This window comes from Dipodomys ordii, unplaced genomic scaffold (assembly GCF_000151885.1).
Source record: "Dipodomys ordii isolate 6190 unplaced genomic scaffold, Dord_2.0 Scaffold320, whole genome shotgun sequence".
NCBI classification, from domain to species: Eukaryota; Metazoa; Chordata; class Mammalia; order Rodentia; family Heteromyidae; genus Dipodomys; species Dipodomys ordii.
This window is the reverse complement of record NW_012267536.1, coordinates 106,808-128,185: the sequence shown is the minus strand read 5'-3', so window position 1 is coordinate 128,185 and position 21,378 is coordinate 106,808. Positions and strand designations below refer to the sequence as shown.

General features: G+C 49.0%; 1 protein-coding gene across 1 annotated transcript in view; it reads left to right on the top strand.

Moving 5' to 3' along the window:
• The window catches only part of Dll1 (delta-like 1 (Drosophila)), a 31,291-nt gene extending 24,127 nt beyond the window's left edge, over positions 1-7,164 (top strand). Inside the window, exons 2-11 of the mRNA XM_013036635.1 lie at positions 23-319; positions 719-779; positions 1,007-1,264; positions 2,953-3,013; positions 3,621-3,751; positions 3,860-4,029; positions 4,126-4,342; positions 5,390-6,185; positions 6,275-6,392; positions 6,488-7,164. Of these exons, the coding sequence (XP_012892089.1) occupies positions 23-319; positions 719-779; positions 1,007-1,264; positions 2,953-3,013; positions 3,621-3,751; positions 3,860-4,029; positions 4,126-4,342; positions 5,390-6,185; positions 6,275-6,392; positions 6,488-6,493 (2,115 nt within the window). The 3' untranslated portion in view covers positions 6,494-7,164. The remainder of the gene's footprint in view (positions 1-22; positions 320-718; positions 780-1,006; positions 1,265-2,952; positions 3,014-3,620; positions 3,752-3,859; positions 4,030-4,125; positions 4,343-5,389; positions 6,186-6,274; positions 6,393-6,487) is intronic.
• The last annotated feature ends 14,214 nt before the right edge of the window (positions 7,165-21,378 follow it).

The window sequence follows — 21,378 nt, the reverse complement described above, 5'->3', positions numbered from 1 at the left end:
CGCCCCCCGCCCCGCCCCGCAGGTCTGGAGCTCCGGCGTGTTCGAGTTGAAGCTGCAGGAGTTCGTCAACAAGAAGGGCTTGCTGGGGAACCGCAACTGCTGCCGCGGGGACGCGGGCCCGCCCTGCGCCTGCAGGACCTTCTTCCGCGTGTGCCTGAAGCACTACCAGGCCAGCGTGTCCCCCGAGCCGCCCTGCACCTACGGCAGCGCCGTCACCCCGGTGCTGGGCGTCGACTCCTTCAGCCTGCCCGACGGCGGCGCGGGCCCCGACGCCGCCTTCAGCAACCCCATCCGCTTCCCCTTCGGCTTCACCTGGCCCGTGAGTGAGCACCTGGACCGGCGGGAGAGGGGGGCCCCCCAGGGGAGGCCTGCGGACCCCAGCGCACCCATCTCGCCCACGGCCGGGAGGGCTTTCATCTGGTTTGGTTGCACCCCCCCCCAGGTCCCCCCCCCCAGGTCCCATCCGGGAAGCCTGATGACAGCTGCCTCTTCCACCCCCCATCCCACCCCACTGGGCTCCAGCCCTTCCCCCCATGTATAATATCCTGTACTAACGGGCTGAGGAAACACATCAGGAAACCACTCTTTAAGTCCTTCCATTTCCACAAGGAAAGTGAGAGTGGGTGACGCCCTTCCCTTCTGCCAGACAAAGATGGGCCCCAGGCTCTGTTCCTGACCGCTGGTCCTGAATGCTTCTGATCCCTTGCTGTCCTTCCAGGGCACCTTCTCTCTGATTATTGAAGCCCTCCACACAGATTCTCCAGACGACCTGGCAACAGGTAAACACAGAGCACCAACCCCACAGGGTGCAAGCTGTAGAAGCTGCCTTTCCTACCTACTGTGCTGCCCCCCCACCACTGGATGTCTTTTATTCTGCTCATGCCCCCAGAGTAGAGGATTTTTGGTCTCTTTCCCATGTCAACCACATCCTGCCACCAGCTAGTCCTCCACTAAGTTCCCAGCCTCTGGGCTAGGTCAGAACCAACCAGAGCATCTTCTCTCCCAGAAAATCCAGAAAGACTCATCAGCCGCCTAGCCACACAGAGGCATCTGACAGTGGGTGAGGAGTGGTCTCAGGACTTACACAGCAGTGGCCGGACAGACCTCAAGTATTCCTACCGCTTTGTGTGTGACGAACATTACTACGGGGAAGGCTGTTCTGTGTTCTGCCGCCCCAGAGATGACGCCTTTGGCCACTTCACCTGCGGAGAGAGAGGGGAGAAGGTGTGCAACCCCGGCTGGAAAGGCCAGTACTGCACCGAACGTGAGTCCTGGGGAGCCACCTCCGGGGGGTACTTCTGGGGAGGGCGTTCTTGAGCCCACTGGATCACTGGGTTTAGCATGGAGGCAACGGAAGAGGTGTTGTGGTAGGGAAACAGAGCAAAAGCGCCTTCTGAGGACTTAAGCCAGCCTGTAGCACAGTCAAGGTCAACTCAGGCTTTTAACAACCAAGACTGTTTATCCATTCTAGGAAGCTGCCTTTCTTCATCAGGGAGGAGTTCAGAGACCAGGCCAGGGGTCAGGAAGTAAGGCTGTGTTCCCCTCAGGGTGTGTGCACTGGAGAGGGAGGGGAGGAAGGAAGGGAGGAACTGAGAGGGAGGGAGTATGTTTGGGGACCTGCTTCCAACAGAGTTAGTTCTTGCTCTGACAGCATTTCATCAGAAGGGCTCCCGGGCTCCCTTTTCTTCCTGGGGTTGATACCAGCCCACAGAGAAAGCCTTTTTCCAAGCTTCCCTGTGAGACATAGTATTTAGCTGTCCTCAGGGGAAGTCCTCATTCCTATGACTGTGGACAGCTGGAGAAATGATGAGATTGACCTGCAAGGCTGCATGGGTGAGGGGTGCACATGCCCTGTCTTGTCAGCGTGCTCACCACACGCTGCCTGCAAAGAAAGGTAGTTACTGAAGCCCAGAGTGCCCTAGGTGCAGGGGTGTCAGGGCCTTGGAGTGCTGGGGGCTGCTTTGCCTCCCTCCCCAGCCTTCTGAGCCTCATCTGCAGTCAGTCAGGGCATTTCCCTGAGGTCAAGGGTTGTGAACTTTGACTCTGAGGCTTAGAACCTCAGCAGGGGCTTGGGAGAGAAGGGGTCCACTTCTTACCTTTAGTTTGTGTCTGGGTGTCACCGTTGCTCTCTTCAAGGGCTCTGGAGCTCCTTTGAAGCCCTGCCTTGGCCTGAGTTGGATTTGTTTTCTTAGGAACGGGAGGTGCTGCGAATGAATGAATTTCCTAACGGGGGAAGTAGGCTAGCTAGTCCTCTGGTACCTGCAGCTTCTGGGGCTTCTTCTACCTTAGCTTTCTTCTCTCTCACGGTTCTGAGTAGTCGGCAACCTAAACTTTTTTCTTATTCAAACACTGGAGCCTTCCCTGCCCCCGCTAGCTCGTGCCATAGATTAGATCTGTGGGGATAGGCCAGAGGGACCCTGTCTGCTCCCATTGGCAGGAGTGTACACACATGCATGTGTGTGTCCTATGCACTCGCGCGTGCGCTCACCCCCCCCCCCCACGCTCACACTGGGGCTGTGGGAGGGGGGAGGGCACGGGCGGGGTGGCATTGTTGCGCTGGGGCAGCTGCGGGAGGAAGAGACAATGGAGCAGCTGTCCTGCCCTGCACCCTGCACACCAGCTGTCCACTCTTATCTGCACACACACTTTCTGGGATATTAAGAGGTGGAGCTTTGTGCATAGAATTGGGCAGTGGGGGAGGGGGGAAGACTTCTGACCCTCTCTTAGAAGAAAAGGAGATGGGGTGGGGGCAGAGGCTTCGGAGAACCCTTTTGTCCTGGAGCTACTGTGTTAAGAAGAATGCTCATCCTAGGACTGATTAAAGTCCAAAGCTACCAGCCAGCGTGGGCCAGCACGCTGTAGCCTGGAATCTGCTCAGCTAGGACCCGCAGAGTGAAATCATCTCATTTTGGCCCTGAGACTGGGGCTTACCTGTGTGTTCTCTGCTTCCAGCCATCTGCCTGCCAGGGTGCGATGACCTGCACGGAGTCTGTGACAAGCCCGGGGAGTGCAAGTAAGTTTGCAGAGCTGTCTTGTTGTTGTCATCTATAACTTGTGTTTTTGAGAAAGGGTGTGCTGTGTAGCCCGGCCTGCCATGAATGCAACATGCAGCCTAGGCTGGCCTTGAACTTACCTCCCTCCTCAAGGGCTGGGATTTCAACATTTGATACCTACTATAACCAGCTCAGCCCTTCTTTTTATCCCTTTATACCTGTAGGATTTATAAAGCATCTCTGAAGTGATCACTTAAAAATGTTAAGATTTGAGTGGGGTTGTTATCCTGTTTAAAGTTTTGGAAATGTATGAAGGGATGGAGTTGTCATTCATTAAGCTCCTCATGATTAGGAAATATACAAGGCACAGCTTTAAAAGTTGGTGCAGGAAATGAGAGCTTACATCAGTGGTCCTTAGACCTTGTGCATGTTGTAGCCAGCTAGGCTAACCCTTTCTCCCCCTCAGGAACCTCTGGGGGGTGGCTCCAAGAACCGTGGTTTAAGCATTCCAGGTGGTCTGTTCTGCGGAGCATGGGAACCAGGGCGTAGTGAAGCTGCGGGAGCTCGGTTCTGGTGTGTGCGGGCTTGTCACTGTCAGCATGCGTGTGACTGTGCTGTGCATTCCAGGTGCAGAGTGGGGTGGCAGGGCCGGTACTGCGACGAGTGCATCAGGTACCCAGGCTGTCTGCATGGCACCTGCCGGCAGCCCTGGCAGTGCAACTGCCAGGAAGGCTGGGGCGGCCTCTTCTGCAACCAGGGTAAGCGCCTCTCCCTCCACAGCAGCCCTGGGCTGAAAAATAGACTCTTCCTGCCTATTGACCTTGAGTTTCCTGTCTTTCTCCTCTTTCTGTCTCCACCCTGGGCAGACCTAAACTACTGCACACATCACAAACCCTGCAGGAATGGTGCCACCTGCACTAACACAGGCCAGGGGAGCTATACGTGCTCCTGTAGGCCCGGATACACTGGTGCTAACTGTGAGCTGGAAGTCGATGAGTGTGCCCCCAGCCCCTGTAGGAATGGAGGGAGTTGCACGGTGAGTTAGTCGCATGAAGCCAGGACTTGCTGTTAAATAGAGTGTGTATGTTTCTTGGAGCATCTTTGGAAAGCTGTTTGCTCTCTCTTTGTGTAGGATCTTGAGGACAGCTATTCCTGCACCTGTCCACCTGGCTTCTACGGCAAGGTCTGTGAGCTGAGCGCCATGACCTGTGCAGATGGCCCCTGCTTCAATGGGGGGCGATGCTCCGACAACCCAGACGGAGGCTATGCCTGCCGCTGCCCCGCGGGCTTCTCCGGCTTCAACTGTGAGAAGAAGATGGATCTCTGCAGCTCCTCTCCCTGCTCCAACGGTGAGGGGTGGGGTGGTTGCTCATGGTCAGCGGCACACATCCTCTCCCAGCCGCTGGGTTCCTGGATTCCACCACCCGTGCAGTCAGAACTCTCAGTGAGGCTTTATGATTGAGTCTGGAAGATTGTGGGTGGTCAGGAGCATTTGTCCTCAGGCTCATTCTGTAGGGATGTCCCCGGCCAAAAGGACGCACTTGCTCAGGGTCAGCGCCAGTCAGGATGGGGACTGGCTATGGAGCTGCAGGCTCTCCTCAGAAGTGTGTGTAGCCATAGTGCTTTTGGAGGGAAGCCTACCTCTGCCCTGTCACGCAGCAGCATGGGATGTCATGAGCTATGAACTGCTTGCTGGCATGTGATGGCATGGACTTTCCAAATCGGACTCAATGGATGGCCCTCCTTCCCTGCGTCCCCTACCCCCCTTCTTCCTCCATCCTTCCTATCTTCCTGCCTGCCTTCCTAGCTTCTTTGCTCCCTTCATTCTTTTCCTCCTCATTCCTGTCTTTTATTACTACTTTTCCTCCTCTCTTACATCCTTATTTTCAGTCCCGATCTTACTAATAAAGTAGCTGCAGGCAAAACACTTCTTTAAGCCTCAGTCTCCGTGCCTGAAACCTAATCTGGTTGGTAGCCAGGCAAACTGCTTTTTGTGGTGCCTGTCAGAGCACACTGACGGGCCTGGGTGCTGGTGCTCACACACAAAATGCTAGCTCCTCATGAGACTAAGATCTGACAATCCTAGCTCAAACCCAAGAGGCGTCAGCCTTGAGCCAAAAAAGGTAAGAAGAGTGTGAGGCCCTGAGTTCAGATCAAGTGTATGTGCGTGCGCATGTGCACACACACACAGGTCAAAAGATGTTAGCTTCTAATATGTGGGGCTAGAATTGGACTCTTCCTCACCGATTGATTTAGTCCTCGGCTGTAGCTCTCAGCCATGCTCCATGCAGGCCCCAGGCTGACTTTAGCAGACTTGTTGGCACAGCTTGGATATGTCTGGGGAGTGGAAGCGTGCCTGCACTCACATGTGTGACTGCTCCTGACCTGTGTTTTAGGTGCCACCTGTGTGGACCTTGGCAGTGCCTACTTGTGTCGCTGCCAGGCTGGCTTCTCCGGGAGACACTGTGAGGACAACGTGGACGACTGTGCCTCCTCCCCCTGTGCGAATGGGGGCACCTGCAGGGACGGTGTGAACGAGTTCTTCTGTACCTGCCCGCCCGGCTACACAGGCAGGAACTGCAGCACCCCTGTCAGCAGGTGTGAGCACGCTCCCTGCCACAATGGGGCCACCTGCCACCAGCGGGGCCAGCGCTATGTGTGCGAGTGTGCCCAGGGGTACGGGGGCCCCAACTGCCAGTTCTTGCTCCCTGAGCCTCCGCCGGGCCCCGTGGTGGTGGACCTCACGGAGAAGTTTGTGGAAGGCCAGGGCGGGCCGCTCCCCTGGGTGGCTGTGTGTGCAGGGGCAGTGCTCGTCCTGCTGCTGCTGCTAGGCTGTGCTACCACCGTGGTCTGCGTCCGGCTGAGGCTGCCAAAACACCGACCGCCGGCGGACCCCTGCCGGGGGGAGACCGAAACCATGAATAACCTGGCCAACCGCCAGCGTGAGAAGGACGTCTCGGTCAGTGTCATCGGGGCCACACAGATCAAGAACACCAACAAGAAGGCGGACCTCCAGGGGGACCAGGGAGCCGGCAAGGGTGGCTTCAAGGCCCGGTACTCAGCGGTGGACTATAACCTTGTGCAGGACATCAAGGGCGATGAAGCCGCGATCAGGGATGCACACAGCAAGCGGGACACCAAGTGCCAGCTGCAGGGCTCTGCAGGGGAGAAGTGCACCCCAACAATCAGGGGGTGCGTGCTGTAGGCCGGGCTGGAGGTGGGAAGGCCGCTCTGCTCTGGTCAGGTCCCTGTTTACCGTGGTTCTGTGTTGTTTCTTTCAGTGGGGAAGCACCTGAGAGAACAAGGCCTGAGTCTGTCTACTCCACTTCAAAGGACACCAAGTACCAGTCGGTGTACGTCATATCTGAAGAGAAGGACGAGTGCGTCATAGCAACTGAGGTCAGTGTGTGTGGTGCTCAGGCAGGGGTGGGCTGATGGGGAAGGTCCCTGGCCATCTCAGCTGACGTCCTGTTCTGTCTCCTCGGCCCCTCCAGGTGTAAGATGGAAGTGATAGAGCAAAGTTCCCATTTCTCTTAAAATAAATAAAATTCCAAGGATATAGCCCCAACGAATGCTGCTGAAAGAGGAAAGGGAGACCCCAGGGACTGCTGCTGAGAAACAGGTTCAGGCCGAGCTGGTTCTCCTCCTGGAGTTGGCAGAGCCGCCCAACACTGCCGGGCCCGTGGCTCTGGATGCCGTTGCCCAGCCTGCTGGATGTTCCGTTGCACTATGAACAGTTGCTTTTCAGAGTATATATTTAAACGGACGGACTTAATATGCATAGGAAGCATGCACTGCCCATGTGTCTATCTTGGAGTTTTATGAGCCAGTCTTTTCTTGAACTAGAAACACAACTGCCTTTATTGTCCTTTTTGATACCGAAATGTGTTTTTTTCTAGATGGAAAAAACGTGTGTTATTTTTTAGACTTGTAAAAATATTTTTCACAATATCTGTAAAGCTCGAGTATTTTGTGATGTTCGTTTTTTATAATTTAAATTTTGGTAAATATGTACAAAGGCACTTCGGGTCTATGTGACTATATTTTTTGTATATAAATGTATTTATGAAATATTGTGCAAATGTTATTTGAGTTTTTTACTGTTTTGCTAATGAAGAAATTCCTTTTAAAAATATTTTTCCAAAATAAATATTATGAATGACAACCGGCAGACACGGCCCCTTGCATTTGCATTCCCTCTCCCCATGTTTTCCGGCACACCCATTTCTAGAGACCCTGGGAACAGGCTTGCTGGTCTCGACGGCCTTTGAGACTTCCGGTGTGTTTTCCCTGGGTCATGTGCTCTGTCTTGCTGAGCTTCCCACCTTTGTCTTGTTGGCACCTTTGAGAAGCTTCTCTGAAACCGCCAGCCATGCTTCCCAATTACATGTTTAAGTGGTACTGAGAAAGTTCAGAGTTGGCTTTCTCTGAACCTGATTGATGAGTGATTGGTTAATATACTGGGACAAAGCCTGGTCTGGTGTTACTTGTCCACAAGACATTTCTGTATTTATGGGACAAAGTCTTTTTCTCTCAAGAGATTGTTTATTCCTTTGTGAATTTGTTTCTAGTTAATTCAAAAAGTTAGTTGCTTTCTCATTCAAGCATGTTGTGATGAGGTAGATAATCACTATCAATTTGCTCTTAAGGATTGAGTGCCTCTTGTGTACCAGGCCCCATTAACTGTGTTCTGTGAGTTACCTCACCAGTGGTGGAAACAAGCTTGGGGAGAAGGTAGAGTTATTTATTGGGTTCAGGTTTACCACTGGCCGCATCAACATTAAGATCCAAGCACTGCAGCTAACCATACACAGTTCAATTATTCTTCACTTGTCAGAAACTTAGTTTCCTGTTGCCAACAAGATCTGGGGGATTCAGACCACCCTGCAAGTTGCTGGTTCGAAGGGATTGGAGCAGTAGTGAGCTCTGTTAGATGGCAAGTACATATTGGGAAAACGGGGCTTATTTCTGGGGGTCTAAGGGGACAAGCAGTGGGAAAAAGACTCCTTGGCTTGATTAGTAAAGGAAAAAGGCAAGGCCATGAACAACAGGTTTGATGTTTGCATGACTGCAACAAGGCCCAGCATCTTTGAAGCAAGAGAGGGACTAAGCAGCACTGAGAAGCCTAAATCTTTGTTTCCAACACAACCCAACTCTGCCCTTCCCTGATGGCTCAGGTTTTTATTTTGGAGTAGTACTTAATGGCAAGGATTCCTAGTGACTTAGTTTCACTTTCCTCGAGAAACAGTGTTAGGATTCATCCTCAACCTCTCCCTGGCTTATTGAGGGGTATCGCCATGTGCTCCAGAGTCCTAAGGTGGCTTTTGGGGGTTTGCTGTGTCTAGGGACTAGTGAAAGGCACTGTGATGAGACATGAACCGCCCCATGTTCACTTCCATGAAATGTCAGATTGAGTAATGAGGAAGCTGGTTCTCTGTGTTCAGGATATATAACATGCAAGGTTCTTATGAAACCTGTTCCATCAAAGTCTTCAAACCACTGAAACATAGCCTTCTTGTAAACTCAGGGACTGATTCATCTTTCATCTAGAGCCAGGTGAGTGACCTACTCAAGGAGAAAGCTGATGACTAAAAGTTTGGGCTGTGCATCCCAGCGCAAATTGCAGGTAGACTTTCAGATTTCAGGTTATGCTACTTGCATAGTAAAATCAGGTACACTGATTGGTTAAAAAACAGCCAAATTAAAACACAGGCATGTGTGGGCCAATGGTGGGTGACTCACCACACCAAATGGCACCCAGACACCATGAAGCTCTTGTTATTCCCGCCAAGGCCCGTGCTGCTTCCCTTCCAAGTACACCAGAAGGTGCAAGGAGAGGAGCAGCAAATGCACTCGAAACAAGATAGCCACAGGAGATTCATTCACAGTAGCAATGTTCAGGCATTCCACAGAGTGTGGCCAAAGACCCAGGCTAGCCCAAGGTGGCTGGCATGGAGGCCTCTTTTTTTCTCTCAAATCCCACAGCCAGTGTCTCTGGACCTTAGCCCACAGAGCAGTGGGGAGCAAGCATCCTGAGACCCCTTTTCCTTTCATAGTCATTTGAAAGTAATGTTGTACTTCCAGAAACAACGCAAGAACTGCAGAGAATCTCACTGAAGACCTTGTCTAAAGTTGCAAAACTCACCTCACCACCCTCCCATTTTATTTTGACTTTATTGTTGGTGGTGGGTCTTGAACTCTGGACCTGGGCGCTGTCCCTCAGCTCTTCAGTTCAAGGTGAGTGCTCTACCACTTGAGCCACAGCGCCACTTTGGTTTTCTGGTGGTTAATTGGAGATAAGAGTCTCGTGGACTTTTCTGCCCAGGCTGGCTTTGAACTGCTATCCTCAGATCTCAGCCTCCTGAGTGGGTAGGATGACAGGCGTGAGCCGCCGGCGCCCGCCACCTTCCACATTTATCAGGACTTTAGGGTGAGGGTGAACACTCATGTCTTGGCTCACTTACAGCCATGTAGACTTTTAATGTTTTAATGTCACAGCTGGATCAGCAGAAATGAGCTTGGCCCTCTTGGAGTGGCTGACTGGCAGGCCCCTGGCCTCTTCAGTGCTGCCTTGGTCACAGGTAATAGAATTCTCCCTGGAAATTTTTCCTCTTCCAGTATCCTGGTCCCTTTTTGTGGGGAATGGCAGTAATGGCGTTTGTGCATGGGAGGCTCAAAGCCACACCAAGGATGTGACTGGAGGGCCTACACAAAGACTGCTGCAGGTCTGCACAGGGGTACTTCCTGCTGTGAACTGATGAAGATGCATTCAGTACCAAGCCAGCCACAAAATACTGTGGCCCACCCCACGCTGAACTTGCCTGAGTACAGAACTTAGTCTTTTACCAGCCTGAGGCCCAGAGAGGCGGAAAGGCCTAAGAACACCCCAAGGGCACCGAGGGTCTACCCTCGGAAGTCGGCAGATTCGAGGTGACCCAGACCTATCACAGACTGCAGTGTCTGTGCCCGTTTCAAATTCAAATATTTTAATTAACAATTTAAATTTCAAATTTAAGTATTTTCCTGGACACTTAATTTGTTTTCATGAATTTTATTTTTATCGTTAAGCAGTTGTACAAAGGCATTGTCAGTCGATAAAGCAGTACAGGAAATCACTGACTCTTGATCATGGTCACCCTTTCATTATTCTCCCCTTAAATGATTTCAAAGTGATCCTGCTCAGTGTTGTAGGTGTGATACAAAAGTGCTTGGGAGTTTGCAGACAGAACAACAGGATCTGGAGGATTCACCTCAAGTCCTCTACCCTGCGGTCCCTGTGCTCTGAGGTAAGGTCAGAAGGATCCTAATGAGCCCAAGATGGCCCAGGTGGGTAATGGCGCTTGAAGATTAGGTCCATTGTTCCTCCCTCTTCTGTGTGTTTCGAGCTTTTAAAGCAGAAGCACTGTGATGGACCATCCTTTGTACAGGTGCTCATAGGTGTATGGATGTGACCTGCTGGTCAGTGGCCTTCTGTTGAATGACCTGGGCATGATGGTATTTAGGGGAGACTTCCTGTTTTGTTGTTGTTGTTGTTTGGTGTGTGTGTGTGTGCGCGCTCACGCACACGCGCGAGCGCCAGTCCTGGGGATTGAACTCAGGGCCTGGTCACTGTCCCTGAGCTTTTTTTGTTCTCAAGGTTACCACTCTTACTACTCAAGTTACAGCTTCACTTCCAGCTTTTTGTTGGTGATTGGAGAGAAGAGTCTCCTGTGATTCTCATATCTCTGCCTAACTAGGGTTGCAGGTGGGAGCCACCAGGGCCCAGCTTGAGGTCTCCTGTCTTCACACGCGTATTTTTCAGAGGATACATCTTCTGAGATCCCAGCTAAGGTGCAGGGGTGGGTGGGTGGGGGCAAAACTATGGTGTCTGTGTTCTGTGTGCTAGCTCCTCCGCTGTGGTCTGGGCCACCCCTAGGCTCTGCTGTCTTCTTGTGTCTCCAGCATGGCTTCACACAGGAGGCACTAGTTAATACTTGTTCTCTGGATTATTGGTGGACAAACAGGAAAGAGACTTCCTTCTTGGTCACCTGACTATCTTCCAGAGTTCTAAAAGACTGTAACTGGGTTTAGCCCATAGGAACAGGTGGTACATGATGGGAGAAAACAATCTGAATATTATTAGATACCCATGGAGATCAGCAGGCAGAACAGTCTCCAAGACGGGTGTCTCAACCCCAGAACCCATGACAGCGTCAGTCACTCCTTGTAGCAGTGGGATGTTTTGGACATGATTAAATTAGGGACCTGGATGTGAAAGATCTTGGGTCAGTGGGCAGCTTAATGTAGTCATGAGGGCTTCTGAGGAAAAGATGTAGGCATGAGGGCCAGTCAGAGAGAGGAGGCCAACCAGCAGGTTCAGAAGCTGGGGAGTCAGACTAGGGTTAGAGAGTGTGGGGCTCTGAAAGTGGAAGGAAGCCATGAACCATAGACCGTGACCTCCCAGAGCTGGACAGACACAGGCAACTATCCCTGCAGCTCCCAGGAGGAATCTGACCACTGAGCCTTATGACCCCTAGACTCCAGCCCAGTGAGCTCTGGGCTCCATGCTATTACAGTTGCTTCAGAGCTTAGGTAAAGAGCAATGACTCCAGAGGGAGTGTGCCCGCATGAAGGATCCAGAGGCCTACCCCAAGCCAGAGGCCTGCTCAGTGAGGCTTTATTTTTTGGGACTTAAAGACACCTGTTCCAGATAGCTGTGAAGGTGGAGGAGGAGCAAGCAGCCTTGGGGAGCCTTCCTGCAGAGCCTCGGGTCTCTGCGGAGTGCGCCCAGCGAAGGCAGGGGCCTGCCACAAGAGCTAGGCTGGCATCAGCAGGGGACGGGTTGGCCGTAAACCTACCTCCTGGGCCCTTTTGTCTCAGAGTACAATTGGGTGCAGTCAACTGTGTGTTCAGAACCCGGGGCTCCTCTCCAGGAAAATGTGCAGGTCTTTGCACAATGCCAGAGAATGTCACAATGGGAATAAATAACAGGTGCCAGGAGCAGCTGCTGCGGATCTGTGACTCTTCTTCTTTCAAATTATTTTCTGTAGAGAACCAAGGCCCTGGGATGCGCAGGGCTGTCTCCTGACGGCCCTGTTGCAGCAGCTTGGCTAGGAGATGGGAAGTGGCAGGCCGGAGGGAAGCTTCAGTCACTAAACTGCAGCTGCTTTGAAGAAGCATTCGGGTCTCCACGGATGTGGGTTTGAGGCAAACGGTTACAAACCTAAGCCACAGGAGGCTCAGAGAGTGCGGATTATGCCAGTGTCACTGGGCAAGAGGTGAGGAAGGGCTGAAACCACACTGGTCTGAGCTGGGCAGGTGCTGGCCACCTGCTCTGCTGTCACAGGCACTGCCGGCACTGCCTGCACTGAACTTTCCTGAGAGCCAGCCAGGACACACTTAAGTTCCTGGACTCTGGTTGTGCTCACTTGCTCACTCCACAAATATTTATTGAGTGACCTTGGGTGGAGCCTACACTTGCCCACGATGCAGCTTTTATGGCCCACTGCACAGATGTGTGGTGTATCTACTTGCACAGGAGATAAAATAAGAAATGAAGCCTCTTGCCTCACCCTGGGACCTGGTCCTGTGGCCTTATGCTCAGACCACGCTGCCAATACCCATTGCCAGCCTTGATTTTCATCCAGGCTTTGCTCCTCCTTGACTGTCTTGACTGAAGCCGGTGAAGCCGTTTCTCTAGACTGACAATCACGAATGGTCTGCCTGCCATTTGCAGTGGTGCTCAGGCACAGGCCACAGTATGCCTGTTCTTGTGAAGAATTCTGCCCCTGGGCTGTTCAGGCAGCCTGTGGGAGGATGCGCAGGGCTGTGATGATAAATCCTGGCAGCAGGCACTCACAGGGCTGAAAACTGAGACGCCAGAGCCAGCCGACCCAGTGCTGTCGAGTGTGTTCTGACCCTCGGGTGACCCCGAGGTGCAGGGTCACTTTGCTTTCTTCTCTCACACCTCCCCTAAGCTACAATTTGGGGTGTCTTGGTGGGTAGAATGACAGCCTGGTTTTTTGACTCTTCTACTCTTTATCAACTCTCAGTGAGGTGGGAAATGATGCTGTTAATCCAAGCAAGTGGCTCAGAGGCCAGTAAGGAGAATGGCGCTAATGGCTTGTCCTCTCTGCTCCGGGGTCTAGTCTGTGTCTGAGTTTACCTAGGCCCAGTGCTCTAGCACCCCCAGATCCAAGCCTTTCTGGCCTCCAGGCTGGGTGCCGGGTGGGGTGGCTCTCACAGTACTGCTGGGCTCTCCTGGTGGCTTTCTTCACCAGCCTGCGGTAGCATGGTCTTCAGAGAGGCTGCACACCTCAGGCTGGTGGCCATCTGGGAGAAAGTGTGGCTCTTTCACCTTAGAACCTACCAGGACTGTCTGCCTGGGTTCTGGTTGGTTTTCTCTGAGCACAACAAAGCACTCCCATGGGACCATCTATGAATGTCAGGAGACGTTCATGCTTTCAGTTTTGGGGGTCAGGGTGCAGGACGGGTTCCTCCCAGAGGTCTGGTCTCAGCCTCCCCCACCTTCTGCTGGTGTGGAAATACTTGTTTTTCCCTCAGCGTGGAGATCCCCCCGCCACTGCAGATACTCTCCTGTGCACCTCTTCTTACGGAGACACCAGTCACACTGTTGTCTGATATGGTGAGGTCTGGGCGGACCTGAAGTTGAGGGTCACCATTCAACCCAGTAAGGTCAAGGGACGGCGCAAAAGCTGTGTTTCCTCAGTGAGTATTTTCTCAACCCCTGTTGTTCAGAGCAGCCAAGGAGGTGCACAGAGTGGGAAACAGCATTCCTGTGACGGCAAGAGGCAGAGGAGCTCCCCTGACCAGATGCCTGCTCAGGACAGCCTACGCACACTGATAAAGGAAAGTGACAGGGAAGACCTTGCAGATGTGTAGGGGACTGGCATTTTAGCAGCAAATGCAGGCTTCGTAGACGGCAGCTCTGCTCAGGGTGCTGAGCCTACTGCTTGCAGAGAACTATCTGAAATGACCAGACTTGATCCAGGGCACAGCTGAAAAGCTGGGATGAGAACTGCTTGCCTTCTGTCCAGAAAAGTCCACAGCTTCCTCCACCCTAACTGACAAGCTGTGTTTTAAATCTCTTTATCTGGAGACAAACAAAAAGTGTGTGCTTGTAGGGACTGACTTTGCCAGCTGTTATGGGACACATAAAAAAAGCCAGCGACGTGTACTTGGCATGACATTTTGTGGCAGAGGTTTTTTCCAAGAAAACATATCTCAGATTTCCTGGACGCGATGTTTAGGCCCTTCAGCCTCTAGTCCCCAACCTGTGACCTCTTTGACAAATAAAAGGGGATGTTAGTGCCTCATCCAGAGCTATGGGAGCTCAAATCGCAGCACGGCTGGCACAGTGGCATTCCTCTGTACGGAGCAAATGATGGGGAGCTACTCACACCCTTTGAATTCTGGGTCCCCCATGACAGCCATGTGGAGCCCAGGAAGTATAAGCCCTTGTCTGCATCATGTCACAACCTACCACACCTCCCTTCCTCACCATCCACCTTCTGTGTGTGTGTGGTGTGTGAACCACATGCTGGTCCTGGCACTTGAATTTAGGGCCTGGTTGCTATTCCTGAGCTGCTTTGCTCAAGGTTAGTACTCTGCCACTTATGCCACTGTTCCACTTCCAGCTTTTTATTGGTTAATTGGAGATAAGAGTTTCAGGGCCTCAAACTCTCATTTGGCTTTTGCCTGCCTAGGCTGGCTTCAAAACTCAATTTTTAGATCTCAGCCTCCCGAGTCGTTAGGATGACAGTTGTGAGCCTCTGGTGTCTGGCTAGGTTTTAATTTTTAAAAGCATAAATAATGTGAACTGAACCAACATTATTAATGTGTTCTCTGGGACTGTCATCCTTTTGGATGTTTTAGAGAGTTGCTAATGAAGTTGAGGTGATACATCATTTCCAGTTTTAAGAGGAAAGTTGGGTGATGAGTCACTATCAGAGTGTGTTGGCCTGTTCCTGAAGGTGGAGGCCATTCAGATATGTCCCTGTGTCTCTGGCTTCACTCTTGGAGGCCTTTCTTGGGGACATTGGTGGGCTATGGGTGAGCCATCGGGACTGTCCCCTGGGGAGCACTAGCAGTGTGTCCCTGTTCAAACCTCACAAGGATGGAGGGTTTTGGGTAGATTCCATCAGTGTCCAGGCAGCTACATTGAGTACGTAGTTTGGCAATTGAGAACAGTGCTGCCATAAACATGAGTTTGCAGGTTTCTCTACGGAATACTGATTACATTCTTCTGATAGCTGGCCAATCGTGGTGCAGAGGGTCATATGACAGTTTCTGAGGAATCTCATTTCTTATATTCCAGAGTGTCAGCATTTATTTGTATTTTTACCAACAGGGTATAAGGTTTCCCCTTCTGCACCCACATCCTTGCCAACTTTTGTTTTCTTGATGACAGGCATTCTGATGGAATCTCAATGTCGTTTTGATTTATATCTCCTTTATGGTTAAAGATATTGAATATTTCTTTGTACAGTTATTGGCCATTTATCTCTTATCATTTGAGAACTCTATTCAATTCATTTGGCTGCATTTCTGTTGTGCTGTCCCTGGTGCTTGAACTCAGGGCCTCAAACTCTCACTTGGATTTTTCAATCATGGCTGGAACTCTACTACTTGAGCCATTCTTGTAGTTCTGGCTTTTGACTGATTGTCTCTCCAGGCTTGCTTTGAACACGATCCTTAGATCTCAGCCTCCCTAATAGCTTTGATTATAGATGTGAGCTCTAGGCTCATTTGGCCATTTATCAATAGGATTAGTTATTCTTTTTGTGTCTAACTTGTTAAAAGTCTTTACATATTCTGGATATTAGTTCTTTGCCCAATGAATAGCTAATTGGCAAATACTTTGTTTCCTCATTCTATTGACAGTATTATCATTCTGGTGTTTCCTTTGATGTACAACAGCTTCTAAATCTGATGAAATTCCATTTATCTAGTTTTACTCTTAGTTCCTGAACTATTTGATTCCAACTCATATTTTTAAGTGTTTTCAAAGATTTAGATCTTATATTAAGATCTCTGATCTATTTTGAATTGATTTTTGTATAGGATGTGGAATCTAATTTCACTCTTTTTTGTTTGTTTGTTTTTTGGTCCGGTCGTGGGGCCTGAACTCTGGGCCTGGGCGCTGTCCCTTAGCCCTTCAGCTCAAGGCTAGCGTTCTACCACTTGAGTCACAGCGCCACTTCTGGCTTTTTTTTCTGCTTATGTGGTGCTGAGGAATCGAACTCAGGGCCTCATGCATGCAAGGCAAGCACTCTACCACTGAGCCACCTTCCCAGCCCCTAATTTCACTCTTTTACATTCACTATTCACCATTTGTTGAAGAGACTATCTTTTCTCCAGTATATTGTTTTCTTTTGCATCTTTGTCAAAATCTGATGGATATAGCTGTGTGGGTTTCTTTCAGGGTTTTCCCTGCATTCTGTCTAGTACCATGCTGTTTGTGTTACTATGGCATAATTGGTGGTCAAGTGTTATGATGTCTTCAACATTACTCCTTTTGTTCAGTATTCTTTTGACTCCTAAGGGACATTTATGAATATTGAGACTGATTTTTATAATTCTGCTAGGAATAATATTGGGATTCATTTGGGGATTGCATTAAATCTGTAGATTGCTTTCAGTAAGGTTTCCATTTTCACAATATTAATTTTGCTAATTCATGAACATGGAGGTCTTTCTATTCTATTTTTAAATTTCTCTTCAAAAAGTATTTTATAGTATTGGTTATAAGAGTCATTTGCCTCTTAGTTAGGTTTGGTCTTGGCATTTTACCTTTTGAGGCTATTGTGAATGGGGTTATTTTCTTAATTTCTTTCTCAGCCTGTTTGTTATTGGAATATTGAAAAGCTATTTTGATTTTATACCTTTCTACTTTGCTGGAGGTGTTTATCAGATCTAAGAGATTTTTGGCTGGTTATTTAGAACCTTTGAAGTGTAGTATCACATCATTTGCAAATAGGGATAAGTTGACTTTTTCCTTTCCTGTTTGTGTCTCTTTTATTTTTCTTTCTTTTACCTTATTGCTTTGGGTAAGAATTCAAGAACTTATTGAATAAGTGCTCATTTCTAATTTTAGAGGAAATGGTTTCCTTCAATGTTTCTTGTTGGTTCATAGTTATAGGTATGTGGACATAGAGTCAAGGATATAGGTACATGGACTTTATTACATTGAGGTACATTGTTACATTGAGGTACATTCTTTCTATTCCTAGTTTCTTCAGGTCTTTTATCTTGCATGGATGTTGAATTTTGCCAGAGGTCTTTTCTGCATCATTGAGGTGATCATATGATTTTATATTCTTTGTTCTATATATAAGCTATTATTACATGTATTGATTTGTATACATTAAGCCATTCTTGTGTCCCTGGAATGAAGCTATGCTCATGGCATATGATGTGTTTAATGGGTTGTTGAACTTGTTTTCTAAGTATATTAGAAATATACTTAGGAAACATTTGTATCTATGTTCATATTGGTTTCATAGGAGTTCTCTTTTCTTCTTTTCTTTCTCTCTTACGATACCAGAGCTTGAACTCAAGACCTTGTGCTTACATTCAATTACTTGAGCCACAGCTCTAGCCTTTGGCTGCTCCTTTTGGAACTAGAGTCTTGTGGACTTTCTGCTCATATTGAACAGTAATCCCCCAGTTCCCAATCTCCTGAGTAGAGTTACAGATGAGCCACTAGCACCTGGTCTTCAAGTGTGTTTCTCAGTCTCCATGAGTTTGAATTTTTTTTTTGTTGTTGGTCGTGGGGCTTGAACTCTGGACCTGGGCGCTGTCCCTCAGCTCTTCAGCTCAAGGCGAGTGCTCTACCACTTGAGCCACAGCGCCACTTCTGGTTTTCTAGTGGTTTACTGGAGATAAGAGTCTCACGGACTTTCCTGGCCCAGCTGGCTTTGAACCATGATCCTCAGATCTCAGCCTCCTGAGTAGTTAGGATGACAGACATGAGCCACCGGTGCCCAGCTGAGTTTGAATATTTTTATAGTACTTCTTGTCATTGATTTGTCGTTTTATCCATTGTCATCTGATAAAATAGAGAAAGTCACTTCAACTTTCTTGTTTTTCTTAAGACTTGGTTGATGTTCTAGAATATGATCTGTTTTGGAGGAAGTTCCATAGACTGCTGAGAGACTGAGGTATTAAAGTCACCTGATATGATTATGCTGGGTCCCTCCATGCTTTTATGTCCACCAGCATTTGTCCTATGAAATAGGCTAAACGTTTAGTACATTTATGCTTATAAGTTTATATCTTTTATTATCCCTTTTGCCAGTATGAAGTGACCTTCTTTATCTCTTCTCTAATAATTCTGGATTGAGATTTTGTCAGATACGAGTGTAGTTGTTCATACTTGTTTTTGGGTTTCATTGTCTTAGCATGTTTCTAACCCTTCAGTTTAAGCCAGTGTTGTTTTTTCTACTGAAGTGTCATTGAGACTATTTTTGTAATCCTTTCTACTAGTCCATATTTTAACTGGAGGAACTAGGACTGTTAACTTTCAGAGAAATGCTAAAATGCATGAAGCTATCCCCTCATCCAGCGGGATTTACTGTTTCCTGTATGTCATGGTTGTGTTTATCTTTCTCTTCCAGGTAGGATTTCTTTAAGTATCATCAAAAGTGCTTACTTGACAAAATATATCACTCTATGTTCTCTTTACTTTTAAGGTTTGTTTTGAGAAATCTGCTGTTATTCCTATGAGTTTACCTTTATATGTTACTTGGTACTTCTCTCCTGCAGCTTTCAATATTTTTTCTAATATTTTAACTGTAATATCCCTTAGAAAGATTCTTTTCTGGCCTTCTCCTTTAGCACCCACAAAGCTTCTGGTACCAGAATGACAATCTTTGCCAGTAGTAGGCCTTGAACGCAGACCCTCACATTCTTCCTCAGTGTTTTTACTCATGGCTGATTCTCTACCACTTGACCCATGCCTTTATGTCTTTTTGTTTTTTGCTACTTAATTGGAGATAAGAGTCTTGAGAATTTGTTTACTTGGACTGGTAGCCAGCTGCAATCCTCAGATCTTAGTTTAATAAGTAGCTGGGATTACAGGTGAGGGCTACTGGTGCCCAGCCAGGATGACCATCTTTTTCTCAAGAAAAAATAAATTTTCTGCTATTGCTCTATTGGATATATTTTCTATGCTATTACCTATTCTCCATTTTCTATGCTTGTGAACCATAGGTTTTGTCTTTTAATGGTGACCAGAAGACTTTTGTACTTTATTATATTTTTTCTATCCTTTCTGGAATGATCCTGTTCGTCTACCTTTAAGACATAATATCCTATCTGTAGGGACCGGGAATATGGTTTAGTGGTAGAGTGCTTGCCTAGCCTGCATGAAGTCCTTGCTTTGATTCCTCAGTACCACATACATAGAAAAAGCTGAAAGTGGCACTGTGGCTCAAGTGGTAGAGTGCTAGCCTTGAGCAAAAGAAGCTCAGGGACAGTGCTCAGGCCCTGAGTTCAAGCCCAAGGACTGGCCAAAAAATGTTCCTGTCTTTGGCATGGTTTAGTCTATTGATGAGGCTTTCAACTGCATTTTTACCATGGGTTTTTGGCCTGTGTAAGCTTGCACCTGCACCTTGAGGGCCAGGGACAGCAAGAATTCAGACCTGGTGGTGTCTACCAAAGGCATCAGAAACTGCAAAGTTAGTTCTCCCTTGGTGGGGAGAACTGTGGGACTTAATCACTCTAGCTTCCAGGCCCTGTGATTTCAGACTCTGTCTGAGAGTTAACTACATTGTGGGAGGGCAGTGGCTAGGGGAAATCATGTGATCCTCAGAGCTCTAAATCCCACCTGGTAGCAAGCACAGGTAGTTGGGAGGCATCTCCTGGAGATAAGCCCCACCCTACAGTCACCCACTCTGTTGCTGGACAGAGACACGGGACTCTTTACAGCATCAGTACTGGGATCTGTACCTGGAAAAAATCCACATCATGGGTACCAGAGCCTGGGACAGCTGGAAGACAGAGACATGAAGTTATCGGGACACAAGGATACAGTGACAGAGATGTAGACACAGAGACAAATAGAGAATTGAAACCTGGAGAGCTGAAAGTATGCGGGACTCTGGCTGTAGACAGTGTCTTCTCTTGCTGTTGGTAGACCTTCGTTCTGGATTGGGTGGTCTATAGCTATCATATCTAGCCTCCTGGGCCAGGGCTGGGTCCAGCAGTGTGTTCCCTCTGCCAAGATGGCTCCAGGCTCTGGGTCTGCATGGCCCTGTCTCTCTGCACTTACCCCTCCTCCAGTGGTGGTCTGCACAGTTCCATTGCCCATCACCTCGTGGAGCTGCTGGGTGACCCTACCCCACATGGCATCTACCCCCCTGCTTTGCTGTGCCCAGTGTTCACCTCTGCTTCATTTGGGATCTGCTGGAGTAGTTCTGATGTCGCCATTCTGAGAAATGCACTGGGAAATGTTCCCTGGAGCTCAGAATTTCCCACAGCACCTAGTTCAAGACCCACCAGGATACTTCAGGCTTGCTATCAGTGGGGACTCAGGCGACAAGCCGGTCAGTAAATGGACAAGAGCCTTCATTGGCTCTGTGCACAGAAGGAAGTGGATGCCCATTGGTCTGAGATCCTGCCTCCCTTGGGAGGCTTTTTAAGATTTTTTATATTTTATCCTCCTCTGTGCAGTACAGTGCTGGCATATAGAAAATATTTAATTAGCACTGATGGACCACTATGGGTGGCACTGTGGCAATTTCCTTCCTTTATTCCATGGAACGTGTAACCTCAGATGTAAGTGTGTCCTGTCACAGTGCAGTTCACAATGGTTTGTCTGACTTTGCAAAGCTGATTCTCCTGGTGGAGATAAGTTTCTTAGGAGGAAAGCTTCAGCACGGTCCAAGTCTGGAAGCGAGGCCAGTCTCCTTTAAGATCTCAGGGATTGAGAAAGAAGACACAGATGAGCCTGGAGGCTCTTCATCTGCCAACATTGAGAGACTTTCTTCCAGCTCTGTCTCTGAAGAATGTTCCTTTGCAGTTATGGCCCCCAGATGTTTTCTGAACCCCACAGCATCAGCAAACCCCTCAAGCTGGTGTGTGGTACCAGCCCCGTGACCGTGGCTGCTGTTCATGGCCTGAGCAGAACCCGTGGGATTTGCACATGAAGGAGGAGAGTCAGACCTCCATGACTCCAGAGGAAGGATGCGATAAACTAGTGAGAAAGTGGAAAGATATTTTCAAGAAAATGCCATCGCTCAATTTTAAGAAAATGAATGTAAGCTGGGCACTAGTGGCTCACACCTGTCATCCTAGCTACTCAGGAGGCTGAGATCTGAGGATTGCAGTTCAAAGCCAGCCCAGGCAGGAAAGTCTGTGAGACTCTTATCTCCAATAAACCACT